General features: G+C 48.9%; 5 protein-coding genes across 5 annotated transcripts; 1 reads left to right on the top strand and 4 right to left on the bottom strand.

The window, feature by feature from the left end:
• Nucleotides 1–626: 626 nt before the first annotated feature.
• LTR64_000345 (uncharacterized protein) lies at nucleotides 627–1,662 on the bottom strand (the record flags this gene model as incomplete). Its single annotated transcript, XM_064894730.1, has 2 exons — nucleotides 627–1,117; nucleotides 1,308–1,662. 2 exons carry the CDS (start codon nucleotides 1,660–1,662, stop codon nucleotides 627–629), a joined length of 846 nt encoding a protein of 281 aa, XP_064757417.1.
• A 1,516-nt stretch (nucleotides 1,663–3,178) lies between these two features.
• Nucleotides 3,179–3,853, bottom strand: RDL2 (Thiosulfate sulfurtransferase rdl2, mitochondrial; the record flags this gene model as incomplete). Its single annotated transcript, XM_064894729.1, has 1 exon — nucleotides 3,179–3,853. One exon carries the CDS (start codon nucleotides 3,851–3,853, stop codon nucleotides 3,179–3,181), a length of 675 nt encoding a protein of 224 aa, XP_064757416.1.
• A 381-nt stretch (nucleotides 3,854–4,234) lies between these two features.
• On the bottom strand, nucleotides 4,235–8,402 carry BST1 (GPI inositol deacylase; the record flags this gene model as incomplete). The annotated part of the gene is made up of 2 exons (XM_064894728.1): nucleotides 4,235–4,853; nucleotides 5,431–8,402. The coding sequence occupies 2 exons, from the start codon at nucleotides 8,400–8,402 to the stop codon at nucleotides 4,235–4,237; spliced, it is 3,591 nt and encodes a 1,196-aa protein (XP_064757415.1).
• A 708-nt stretch (nucleotides 8,403–9,110) lies between these two features.
• On the top strand, nucleotides 9,111–11,198 carry LTR64_000342 (uncharacterized protein; the record flags this gene model as incomplete). The annotated part of the gene is made up of 2 exons (XM_064894727.1): nucleotides 9,111–9,281; nucleotides 9,333–11,198. 2 exons carry the CDS (start codon nucleotides 9,111–9,113, stop codon nucleotides 11,196–11,198), a joined length of 2,037 nt encoding a protein of 678 aa, XP_064757414.1.
• Nucleotides 11,199–11,753: 555 nt separating this feature from the next.
• On the bottom strand, nucleotides 11,754–12,788 carry LTR64_000341 (uncharacterized protein; the record flags this gene model as incomplete). Its single annotated transcript, XM_064894726.1, has 1 exon — nucleotides 11,754–12,788. The coding sequence occupies one exon, from the start codon at nucleotides 12,786–12,788 to the stop codon at nucleotides 11,754–11,756; it is 1,035 nt and encodes a 344-aa protein (XP_064757413.1).
• Between the last annotated feature and the right edge of the window lie 699 nt (nucleotides 12,789–13,487).

The raw sequence follows: 13,487 nt of genomic DNA, 5'->3' as shown, positions 1-13,487 counted from the left end.
GCTGTGCCATACTGTTATTTAGATTAAAGTGCTGTGGCGATAGTCATGCAGAAACCAAATGTAGACAGTGAACAAGTGTAGATAGAACTAAGCCGGGGTTGTGGTAAGCTATGCATTAAGAATTTAGAAACCAATAAGTTTAGTGAACGGGGACGGTGCCACCAATGTCGCGTGTACGTGCGTATCTGTTCCACCTGCCTACACTCAACACAGCCGAACAGGCAGGCTCGAAATACGTGCCTACTTACTCTTAAGTTTTTGAACATCAGACACTTTCCACCCACGTCCACTCAACCAATCTCTCGTCTACCTCAAATACCACTACCCTCCTGCTCATACAGCGCAATATCATCATACTGATCCCAACTCTCGCACTGCTGAGCCCCACCCTCCTCCCTATCAGTCATCGGAAGGGCCTCGCTAGCCCTCTCCAAGAACTGCGCACCAAAACCCAATCCCTGATGCCAAGCAACATGGCAATGCATCAACCACGCACCAGGATTATCCATGACAAAAGCCAGCACAACATAACCACTTGCAGGTGACATCGTCACGTCACGTCATGGAGGATCGATATAGTTCAATGTCGTGCTATCGTCGTAGACGCCAGTCCCAGCACCGAGGACCTAGAAATCGTGGCCGTGGAGATGCGTAGAGTGAGCTTGTGGTGGTGGAGTTATCGAGTTGACTTGGGCTTGGATAACCCAGAAGGACCATTGGTTCTTTGTAGGGAGGTTGATGAGGTTCATGCTGCGGGGGTATGCTGAGGTGCCTCCACGGACGTATTGGAGGGTTGGATGATGCCATTCGGCGACAGTGGCGGTCGAGTCTAGGGTCCATTGGACGAGGGTCTGTGTTTGAGAGGAGCTGTTCTGGACAACTGCAAATCCGACGTCGAGGCGGGAGGATTGGGGAATAGTTTCGTTGGATGAGACGTTGAGAGGAACCCACGGAATAAGATCGCTATTCGGATCGACGCAATCACTGGTCGGAGGGGCGTTATTGCGAATTCTGTCGCTAGGCATAGTGTTGTTGGCTCCTTCGTAGCTGAAAACACTGACGGCATTCGTCACACTATTGGCACTGCAACCTGCTTGAGACGACATGAAGCCAGTAGCTGTCAACAGGCTGGTTGGCCTCGATGACAACGTTCCAACGTTGACCAATACCGATTGTAAGCCACTTAGTAGTATACGGCACAATAGGCACGAAATCCATCGACACTACAGTCATATTGTGCCCATCAAGGCCGACTTTATAGGTATCGCCAATACCAGTGTTCACAAGTTACAGCAAATAATTCTTACGCTTCTCAATCGTGTTGCCATGGTAAACTCCTCCACCAGCCGAGTTCACAGTCGTACCGTTAATAAGGATGTTATTGGCCACCGGCTGGTTGCGAATCTGCGCACGAACGAGCCTGTACATGATAGTTTCAGATATATCGTAGAACCAATCTTGGACAGGTAAGACACCAAGGTCGATGTCCCAATTGGCACTTGATGGTTCATCGATGACAATGGTGCCCCACAATCCATCTCCATATTGACGTGAATGGTGAGAGTGATACCAAGTTGTGCCGTATTGTGTTTCTAAGAAGGTGTAGGTCTCGGATTGACCTAGTGCTAGAGGACATTCTGTAATGCCATTGGCCCCGTCCATAGGATTGGTCTGCCACTGCCTCACTCCATGCCAGTGGTTGCTGGCACCGTTGTGTTGAAGGCTATTCTTGACAGTAATTCGAAGAGTATCAACCCATCTAGCTCTGATAGTTAGTCCTGGAAATTGACCGTTGATAGCATGCACAGGTCGTGGATGGCCATCCTGGGCAAGAGTCTTGTTCTGTACATCGAGCGTGTAGGAGACGACCTTACCTGTAGTTGGCCAGGTGGTCTCGATGTTTATATCGATATCGTAGCCAGGACTCCAACACTGTCGGTTCTGAGGAATATTGTAACAACTACCGTCGGTACTCGGATAACGAGGACGATCTGGATGCCTTTGCGTGTCGTCGGGCAGACGCATCAACTGCGCAGTACCTGGGACTGGAACAGGAGTTGCATAAAGAAGTTGAATGATAAGAAGAGAATGATCAGCGACTAACAATGCATCTTGAAAGAATGACTGGGTTAAAGTTGATGCTGAAACGCAAACCTGAAAGAGTGTTTTTGCTGAACAGTCCATTGTTATAGAATGCCCTCATCATGCTTATACCAACTCGTTCAGGCCCCAAAGCACTCTCTTTTGCAAGCATTTTCAAAGTTGTAAATTAGTAGTCTGAGACCATGTATGATGCGCGTAGCGAGGGTGGAGGTATAGGATCTTCTCCCCGAAGTGGTAGCCAAATATACCCTTGTTTGTTGACCAAACGAACATGTCTGTGCTACATAGCTCCTGCATTCGAGCCACAACGGTCGATCTGTGACATTGATTATACAGGAGCGCAATCTCAATACTGGTATGGTCTCAGGACGAGCTGCAATCGTGGCGAGTGTCAATTGTAGCGGTCAACTGCTTGGGATGTTTGTGATTGTGAGCAGATCAGAATATGGACCTCACAATGGCAAGACCAATTCGTTCTGCAGTGGGGTAAGGTAAGTCACAAAAACAGCCAACGTTGCGCTTTTCGAAAGCATCAACTCCCTGTTTCATCCCGAATGAGATGCTGTGCTCTGCAGCATATCTTCGTCTATTTTGCAAATAAGATATGGGACAGATTGTAAAGCCTGGTCAAAAAGCTGAACGTGAAAGGGACAGCTCACCACAAGACGTAGAATTTGGTGTTTCAACAGTATCTTGCCTCTCACAGGGCCTATAGATACATGCCATTAGCTGTAGCTCAAAGCTGGCTCATAATACCTGAGACAAATTCTGATTGGACAAAGCAGGATAAGCGCTCAGATGCTGTACGTGTATAATCTGCGTGACGTGCCTCATCGACGTCCAAGAAGTACGCCAAGGACAGTAGGATATTCAAAATTGGGGTTGACGAGAATGCTGTCCTTCAATTGGAAGACACGAAGGGAAAGTGTAGATTATTGCAAGTTCAAGTAGCGCCTGCGGCGATGGTTCTCATTTCCCGGATAGATCCTCAAGACAATTGAACTCCTATGCAAAAATCCGACCTTTTAGCCTTTGAAGCAAATACTTCGGACTAAGTTTTGTATTTGTTTCTCATTTATGGTCTAGGAGTACCGGGAACAGCCTGACCAGGATTCGTGACTCCCGAGACGCTACTCTCTTCCCCTTGTTCGCCCTCTTTTTCGACTTTACCTCCGTTCTTTTCCCAATCGAGCCAACTTCCCTGATAGTTTCCCACTTTCCCGCCAAAGACTGGTCTAGCCTGTTGAGCTAGCAAGGCAGCCTGCCTGCTCCTCACACCAGCCTTACAGTAGAATATAACTTCATCTTTCTCACTAGGTCTAGGAAATCCGAACTTCGTCTCGAAGTCCTCCTCATTCATGAAGAAGGCGTCTGGAGCGGAAGAGATAGGCACTGACTTGGCAGTTGGAATACGACCAGTTTGGAGCAACTCGCTTGGTTCTCGAACGTCGATTAAGATGCGACCTTTAGAAGGACTGCTGGTCAGATCCTGTACTTCTTCGAAGCTGTATGATTTGGGAGGAGAGATGCCAGAACCAACTGGTTCATACGCCGACGCCGCTCCTGACTCCTTGAGAGTCGATAAGACCGAGAAAGACCTTCGAGAAGTCAATGTTGTTAAGTTGTGTTTTGACGCGCAAATCTCCTGTCTGAGGGTCAGAGCAGGAGCAGTAGATGTGCGTGCAGTGCTTTGAAAGGCAACGCGCTCGATTGAGCGAACGATAGCTCGAGAGCTTCGTATTATGGCCATGGTAGTCGTGATCTGGGAGGAAAGGAGTAGGAGCTGGCGGTACAGTACGATACTAAGATGTGTGAGGTTACTGCATGAAATTGAGGACCTATTCTTGTGAATCGTATTCAGAGCAGTCAGAATTCACGAGTGTTGGTCAGCTCGGAGATTCAAGTGAGCAGCGACGTCATTAAAGTCGAACTATTTCGAACTAGCGCCAGAGCATACTCGCCCTCGCTCGTGCCCGAACTGCCTCGAACCTGAGGTCCAGCTTAACATGCTTGACATCTATACCAACGTTCCCGTATCAATCCTTCACGTTCCAGCTCGATGTCTTCGAGCGCGCACGTGCTAGAGCTTGCCCTTGCCTTTTCTAGCTAGGCACAATCCTTCTGTTCGTTCCTATACCATGTGTCTCTCTTCCTGCCGGTAAGGTGGAGGTAGGTCTCGATCGTATCTTGCGATCTCATAATGCTCTCCTGAACATGGCGAGGCGCTCACACACCTATGCTGTGACCCTGTTCCATCTTCTCTCGCTCTTGTCCCCCTAGCGTCATACCCAATCTCCATAGCTGCACCCGATATCTCAAGAACCGGATCGTTATCTCGATCTCTGCCTCGTAGTGATTCACCAACGAATCTACCACCACCACTCCACATGTCCGGATTGACCTCGTATGCATCGCCTGGCCCTCGTTGTCGCAGAGGTACCTCCACACTTTTCCTATGAGAATGACAGGACCATGGTCTTCGAGCGTTGGGACCCATCAGGAGCCAGATGAGTGCGACGAGAACGACAACGAAGATGAGACCCACGGTCAGATATGCGGGAGAGAGGAGATCAAAAGATGTCTTAGCCGGATCTGTTGAGGACGGAGTCGTAGTTGCTGTTTGTGGTAATGGACTCGATGGGCTTGTGAGCACCACGGTTGTTTGAGCTGGAAGAGTTTGAGGTATATTGGGCTTTTCTTGCGATTTTGCAGGCGCAAGTTCTGGGTTCTTGATAGTGGTGTTTGACACGCTAATCGACTTCAGAATAAATGGTTGGTCGGGCCAGAAGGTATCTTGGTCATGAGCGAGCTAACGTAGAAAACGAAGTAATGAGTGTTCGAAGTGACTCCGTTTTAAGATGAGAGGGACTTTTGTCAAAGAAGGCTTGAGTGATGGTTATGCCAGGAAGGAGGACTTCTGAACAGAACAATCACTCAAGCACGATGCAAGCATAAGCCAAATGTCATTTTTCTCGATGTTTTTGTATTATGTCTAGCACTAATTTGTTCAATTGTCTTTCTAGGCCTCATGAATATCATGCTCTTTTTGCAATAATTATCAGGGTTCGTCTATGCACATTACACTGTTTCAAATATTACTACAGATCTTTTGAACGCAAAGCGACCTCGTCTAACGTTTCAGGGTCGAGCTCTAAACGCAGCTTTTCTCTGAGGTGAGACAACAGAAAATGACTTCACTGATAATGTCTCGACTGCCTCGTTTATGTCATTAGTCGGGGCCTCTGCATGGAGAAGTGTATCAATACCAGCCACAAGGCAATAATATTGGCAATATAGTGTATCCGGTACGCGAAAGTCATACCATACACTGCCGAGTACACAGCCAGAGCGAAGAAGAGAAAATTCGTGGTCCATTTGAACTTTTGTAGAGGTGGCACCATTGAGCCAGTAGACAATGTTTCCACTAGCAGGATGAAAGGCATAATCGACAGAACATTGTGATGCGACGAGAACGGCGTCAACCAGTGAACAGCCAAATTGTGGACCCACACCACTAGAATCGGCAGATTTATAGGCAGAACCCAAAGCATTAAGATCAATATCGAATGTGTGTAGTTGAAAAAATTCATTGCAGACCCAGTCCGAAGGTCTTTCGCATCTCTTAGTGCCCGCGTGGCCGTCGCAAATTGCACGAGACATGCGACAACGTAAGCGAATGGGTAGGGAATGACGGTGGCGACGAGCGCTAAGAGAACGACAGTGTTGATAATCCGACGTCGAGGAGTGGCTGTCATTGTAACGACAGAAGTCTTCTCTTTCTCACTGTCCACCATCTTGACGTAAGCGTTCCGAGTCGTAAAGGCCGACAGCAACACACTGGAGCATTGCAACAGGGTCAGTACGACATAGTTCAGAATAACACATACTCCAACACTAATAACCCCACATAGTGGTACAAGAAACCAGAAGAAGGCATCGGGGGATCCAAGAAGAAGATCATTTTGGTTGTAGCTGACAGTCCCGTTTGGCTGATGTGTCGGTGCATGCTTTGTAGCTGCAAGGTTCCCAGTAAAAGCAGTAGCAAAGAAGGTCATGGACAGTAACAAGATTGGCAAGGGCAACCGCAAGCTTTGATCGAGACTGTCACTGAAAGAGATAAAGATTCCTGCGTTATCGTATAATCGAAACTGTTTCCTCAACACCATCGCCACCACGAGGAGGGGGAAAGCAGCAAAGACTGTGCGGTATCGAATGACGAGCTTCCCAAGACTGCCGGGCAGATCGGGTTTTAAGCGGAACTCCAAGGACGATTTACACGTAGGGTCGGACCAGATTTGGAAAGACACACCACTATTGATCGACTCGCCTGGTAACGCTGGCGGCATGAACGGAGCAACACCGTGCAGATTGATATCACCTTCTTTGAAATTGACGAAATATTTAGACTCATGAGGAGCGTCGATGTATTGTCTCACCAGCAAAGTGAAGAGCTCAGTATCTTTGTGGCAACCGTGCTGACGCATTTTGAGGTTGTAGGCGAGCAAAGACGATTGTAATGCTGGAATTTTGATATTAGTCATCAAGGCGCGAGTTGAGGGTAGCTCCACGCTGACACCACGGAACAGAAGCATTGGCAGACTGATGTCAACCACGACACTAGAGTCGGAGTCGGCGTTGAATTCAGCGTGGACCCATCCATCGTTGACCTTGGTGCTCTTGTCAACTACAGCGACGAACTGATATTCTTGCAGGTCAATCACGTCGTACTGGAGGAAGGTGAAGGGTGGTGTTTGGTCGAAGGCATTTTGAGATAATCGATTTGAAGTCGGTAGAGAGACTGCATCACCAGTAGCGCGCTTGCAAGCAAGTCGGGTAGCACTAGCATCACCATTCGACAGATCAATATGTATTGGATTCGAGGTCGAAGAAGCGTGATTTGCAACTGGAAAAGCGCTGCAGAAAAGAACATCCAAATGGTCGAAGGAGCCGTCAGGGTGAACAGGTTGGTCTGTCAAGAGTTGAAAGTGCTTCACAGATCCATTTGCCGACGAAGGAACAGGAAGCAGTTTGGCGGAGGACATGTCTTGCAAGCCAAGGCGATGAATGGTAATGCTGTCTTTCTTGCTTACGGTAGACCTCGACTCATCGCCCAAGATCAGCAGGACATCGTGCTCTGCTAGTGGGAGTCGTTTGACAGCTTCGTCTTCCAAACCGGTCAGGAACCACTTTCGGAACACCTTCATACGTGCAGCTCGAGATTTAGTCTGAGCTGATCTTCGGACATCGACAACTTCATACAGGGACTTGACTATGACTTTTCGCAGCTGATCGGCCCAAGTAATGGCCAAGTGATCCATTGATGTCCAGACGGTGGGAATGGTGGATGTAAACACGGTAAAGCCATGGGAGTCGGGCACAAGAGACGAGATGGTAGCGTAGTCCGAGGGAACAGTAGTATCCTTGCCTCCTCCAGCTATGGATATGATTGTCGTCTGTGACAAGGGATTGTTGCTTGACATCTTCTGAGTGTAGGCCTCCCTCCAGTAATTATTAATCTGCTCGTACAAGGTCACGATGTCCACATCGAAGGATACCGGTGGTCGGGCGTGAGGTGTAGACATCGTGATGATGGTGTTGACCGAGTTGGCCTGATATTTGCTATTTACTAGCACGGTTCTTGCGACAATTCCACCCATTGAGTGACCTATCAGGATGACAGAACTTGGGTCAGGAAGATCGGAGTCTCGATTCAATCGCTTCGTATCGTGGTAGAGGGAAAGGATGTATGCTATTGCCTCGTTGACATATTCAGCCTGGTCAATCACGGTTTGACCGTGAAAGGCTGCCAGATCCTCGTTGAAGTCGATGGTGAAGAAGTCAAGGCCTCGAACTCCATCTTCCCTGGCCTGCTGATCGTCACGGAGCTTGTCGTGGAAATATCGAGAGGCTTCGGAGGACAACGAGCGGACTTGTTTATAGCTGCCAGCATTACCAGGGATAAAGAGCACTGGCACACCTCTAAGACCAATATTGTCGTGCGTGTATTCGTCGACTCCCTCTTCGCGATATAGGTAGAGATGGTACTTGCTCGCGAATCGGGAGTGCTCGGTGTCAAAGCCGGACAGTTTGAGGTAAGTCGGGGCCATCATTGACATGACACATCCTTGGGGGTCGACTTGAAGGTTCAGAGAAGCGTGTACAATGAAGGCCAAGGACAAAAGGGCCAGGAGAGTGGTGATCAGGACGAGAGGCTGCCATGTGAAGAGTCCTTGAGCGCGACTCTTCTGCAGATTGCGCGCTTCCTCGACATGCTGGCCCTTCTTGGACTTGAGGAGCATATTTCCAAGCTCTGCTCCTCCTCTTGCACCACCACAGACCTTATTTTCGTGACATGGGTTTGTGGGGAGACAGATTCGCAAACTTTTTGTGCTACGGGTTTCAGCGCAGGCCTTGTGTAAAAGTTGGGGTTCACGCTAAGGGAAAGAGCTTCCGACCGGGAGCTCGTGGGGACCCACTTGCCATGTATTAACCAAAAGCTTGTCTTCTATCCACGTTGAATCTTCCACATCACCACTGAAGTAAAGGAAACAGAAGTGAGAGTATCCTTTGATGCAGCTCTACACAGATGACTGTTCAGAAGGTGTCGCTGCGACAAACCAAAAATACTGAGCACCTTGGATGACTGTGTCATGTATACCACTCTTCGACTTAGCATACTACTCCCACAAAGCCTAACCATGGACTCAACAAGGCACGGCGCTGTACCATGCACAATGAGAGCGTATTCGTATGTCAAAGCTGTTGCTCTCTCGATCAACGTAACAGTACATGTCCTGACGGACCGAGAGAAAAATCCCTTAGTGATACATGAGATGACATGATTGGCTTAGCAGAAAGCATGTTGCCGTGGCAACGTCAGGTCAACAAGGATCTCCTCTTCCGACTTGCTCTTACGATGATAACCTTCGTCTGTGCGCAACAGTTTTCAGCATTCCAAAGATCTCGAGTCGGTCAAGTCGCGGCCGCAGGCAGTCGCTGTTATCAGAATGGCTGTCGCACCTCCTTTCATCTACGACAAACCTTCCAGCTACACCTTCGATGGGCCACAGAGTCGAGGGTTCAATCCCAAAGCTGTCACATATGCATCCTGGACTCCGAAGCAGACCAAAGTCAAGCAAGATGGACCACTCATTTCCTTTAACAGACATCCTGATTCTGTAATTACCTCAGCTTCCGAACACTTGGACTACCTGCTAATCTCATCCTAGTATCACCAATCACCCTACGGCAACGTCAGCTATATCCCGGTCTCTCCGCATACTAAAGGACGAGTGACTGCCGCATGGAAGAGTCAAAGAGTGCTGCGAGCTTTTGCGCTTCTGGGAGCTCTAGGAGCTGTCTTCTGTATTATCGTCCTCAGGAAGACAAGCACTGGTGTGGGATGGATCATAAGAGTTGGACCTGCCCTAGCTCTGGCACATACATTGTACGCCACCTACTTTCACTTCCGAGGCATCAACAGCCGTTCGCCAGCTTCATGCGCAAGCTATCAGATGTTTGCTGCTCTGATCGATGCTGGTCTGTTGCCCTTCTTTGCCATATCCTGCTACATGGCCACCTTGGATTTCACTTCGAATGTCTATGGTTGGGACACATTGTTCAACGACAACGATCAAGATTATAAGATTATACAGACTTTCATGATTCTCTGCGGCATAGAGGGCTTCCTCCTGCTCTTGTCGCTATTTGTGGACATCTACCTGGCAGTCATCTATCGCAAAATAATACATTTACCGCCAGACATGAATCCTCTGGAAGAAAAGGATAATTTGACCTCCAGACTGCGTCACAAACGCAACAAATCTGACCTCTTATTTGACAAGCACATGAGCAATTCTACAATGGCTTCCGAACGCTTTTCCCAAATGATCCGACCTGATATCAACAGCAGAAGAGTACCATTCAAGCATACTCGTACAGACTCAGTGGATAGAGACTCCTTTTCATTCAAGAAGGATTTCGTCGCTGAATTCAAGGATCCCTACAGCGTCCGAGCTTCTTTGCAATCGGAACGTGACAATGCTTCCCTTCCACGACCTTCATCAGCACATACACCAGCAACAAATGCTCGTCCAGCAGGTGCAGGTCTCGACAACAAGTCCGCTCGTTCGTCTAGACTCGGCGTGCCTGCACCACGACCAAGCTCATGGCTTTCTTCGACTCACTATGAAGGAATGCCTGCCGAAGTTAACGATTACGAGAATTTTTACCAGACTATGTCGCCAGCCTCTCCCACGAATGATCACCATGACTACAATGCTCACCGTCTGACAACTCAAACGCCTGCTGTAGAACTGACGTCCCTTGCCTTGCCTCCATACCCAGGTCAAGAACGTGAAGACGATATGCCGAGCCCTGAAAATCTAAGCCTAGCACTTCCTCCGTCGTTTCCCTCGCAGAAGAAAAGAAGCCGCGAACCGCTTGGTATGAACCCTCCGACTCCTGTCAACGACCACTTTGCCGATGCAACCCTGGTTGTCAAACCGCTCTCTTTGCCTACACAAGGAACGCCTCCGCGACAAGCCTTGCAAGAGGCAGACGTCAACTCTATCGCACATTACGCTACACCAGCATCTCGACCGGCAAGCTTTGTAGGCAGTGGCACAAAAGGACGTTTCTATGGTGACTTACGTACTTCAATGGGTGGATCACCAACACGAGGAGGATACAATCACGAAGAGGAGGAGGAGGACGATGTCACGCGTAGCAACACGGTCAAGAGTACAGAGAGTGGGAACTTTGAAGTATATGCGTCAGAAAGCGACGAAGAGTACGACCCGTATCGTGCGCAATACGGAGTTGTGCAACACGGTCCCGCAGTCGTTGTCGGCAACTCTTCACCTGGTCGAGAATGGAACGGTCAGCGTCAGGTATCGAACTCGACTGGTTATGATCTTCACAGTGGCTATGCTGGACTTGATCCAGAGTTTGGAAGAGGCATGGCAACTCGAAGAAGAGAGGTTAGTGGGAAAATTGCCGAGGAAGGAAGAGGTTTTGAAATTTCTACTCAGCCGGTCGCAGTTCAGTCCAACAAACCCGGAGCTGCGGGATGGGCGAGGTTCAAAGGGCTTTGAAGGCATGCGAACAAGCAATGATGTACGGGAATCAGGGACGAAATTTGCATGTCTCGGCGTTTGGGATATGTGGTTAGGGCAAGAATGTTTCGAGTGTGGTATGTACAGTACATAACCAGTAGAATTCGCCATGTACAACGACGTACGTTGTGGCTGCGAGCTCGTAGATAGTCGAGTGCAGGGGCAATAATGAGGAATGCTTCATACTCGAGCAGTCAATTCCCAAGCAGATCCATCGTACCTTGCGGGTTACTACTGTAACTACCTAATATTTCGACCGCGCGAGATCAGGATTGAGTTACTGGCCTTGCAGTGGCCTCATCAGGGCGTACACATCTACTTTTGTAGGTAGCATCTCAACCAAGCTAGTTGTTTTGAGAGAGCAGGAGCGTAGAGGCAATTCGATGCCTGCGTTGTGTATATGAATCACGTCATGGAGGGGTTGCTGGGCTGGTTGCTGATGCTCAGCGTTGATGAGGAAGGTGCCCGATAGTCGTTCCCAGTGCCGGCTGAACAGTCATCATTGGACTCAGGATTGGCAGTCGCGAACCTGACTCAAGCCTGCTTCTTGCCATCTTGCCCCACAGCTGATTTTGCTCCCGTATCCTTCGCAGCCTGCTTCTTCCGCAAGTTCTCCTCCAGTACCTTCTGCACTTTGTCTACAGCTTTTCGTTCGTTACGAGCATCGTTCTTCCAGAAGTCGGCTATCTCCTCCAAGTAAGTCGTGGCCTCGAGCTCTAACTGCCAGGACTCTAGATGGCTTTCGGCAACCTCGATCCATGGCAGCATTCTCTGTGCCCGCAGAGATTTGTGTCCAGCGTGGTGAACAAACAAATCACCCTCCTTCACAGAGTTCTCTTTGAACTTGTACGATGGCTGTAGCGGATCGGCAAACAGATCCGTCGGAGCCCCTCGATATCCTGCGTAAGCATTGAACCATCTCTGCGGCACGTGAATGGTGTTGTTTCTGAAAAGCTCTTTGTTAAACCAATATTGGAGCGCACTCTGATCCCCAAACTCGAGTTGAAGATCTGGTACGTGGATCTGAGTGTTGAGGCAGGAATTCATAAGCCACACAGACCACTCGTGTACTTTCAAAAAGAACACACCATTGTTCAATCCTCGATGGTCGTTCGTCATAACCGCATGGATATGATCCCAATCTGCTTCAGGTGGTAGGAATATCTCCAGTGGAATATTTGGGTTCATGACCACAACGTCTCCGTCTACCCACATCAGCCACTTCAATCTGTTTGCCTCTGGCTTCTCTAACTCAGATAACAGAAGCCGTAATAGGTATGCGGGCTTGGACCAGTATCCCGGCAGAGTTCGCTCGCGCAAGATGAAGAATGGATAGCCAAATTTGTTGTTGTGTGCCTCGTGCGTCGCAAGCGCACGTTCGTAGAGAGGATTTGGCTCGCCATACAGCATTGATACCTTCGCTATCGACGCGTTGCTTTCTTCACCTAGATCAGCATTCCTTGCTGTGCTAGTTGAGTAAAATGCCATGTCAAGCACAACACTGCAGGCAAGAAACACCGTGACGACCTTAAGGACAAAATACACGTTCGTTCGTGATAACAACGCCATCTTTGCTAAATCACCACCAATGTCCTATCCCATTATCATCAAAGCAACGGACAATGGCTACAGCATGGGAGGAGGCTAGAACAGCACGTCTGGACGGAGAGATGTACCAGTGCGCTGCCAGAACGATGTTCCAATACTGCATTCAATGCCAAGGCAGAGTCAGAGTAATCCAGGGACACTCACATACTCTCGTCAATACTTTAATAAGGTGGTTTTATTATCATCAGCTTGCTTGAGTGACAGCCACACGCCAAGCTGCTACCTGGAGCGAACCACACAGGCACATGGGCACACGGGCAAAACGGGACTCAGACATCCCGTCAACCTGTCGAATTCGTGTCAATGTGATGTACAGGCAGTAACAGGGTAAGCCTGCAAATCGGGCTTGTGCGGCAGAAGGATGTGCTAAACTCTGTGAGATAAGGGGCCAGGGGAGCTGAGGAGCCAGAAGCTCAACTCCACCACTATATGACTCCACTTACCAGCTGTGGTGGTGCGACACTAGATCCAAAACAGCCTGGTGCATAGCGAGGTCATTGGTGTATCGACAGCCACGAACAAAGACGACTCCTATCTGTTGAATGTTATTCATACTAGTACTGCTTGTAAAGATCGCTAACACTGGTTTCGTGCGTCGAATACAAGTAAGATACTTCACGAACTCTACTCTGGAAGGTGAGATATGGCGTCGGCACAACA

The sequence above is a fragment of the Lithohypha guttulata genome (genome assembly GCF_036872675.1).
Source record: "Lithohypha guttulata strain CCFEE 5908 chromosome Unknown scaffold_1, whole genome shotgun sequence".
NCBI classification, from domain to species: Eukaryota; Fungi; Ascomycota; class Eurotiomycetes; order Chaetothyriales; family Trichomeriaceae; genus Lithohypha; species Lithohypha guttulata.
This window is presented reverse-complemented; position numbering and strand designations above follow the sequence as displayed.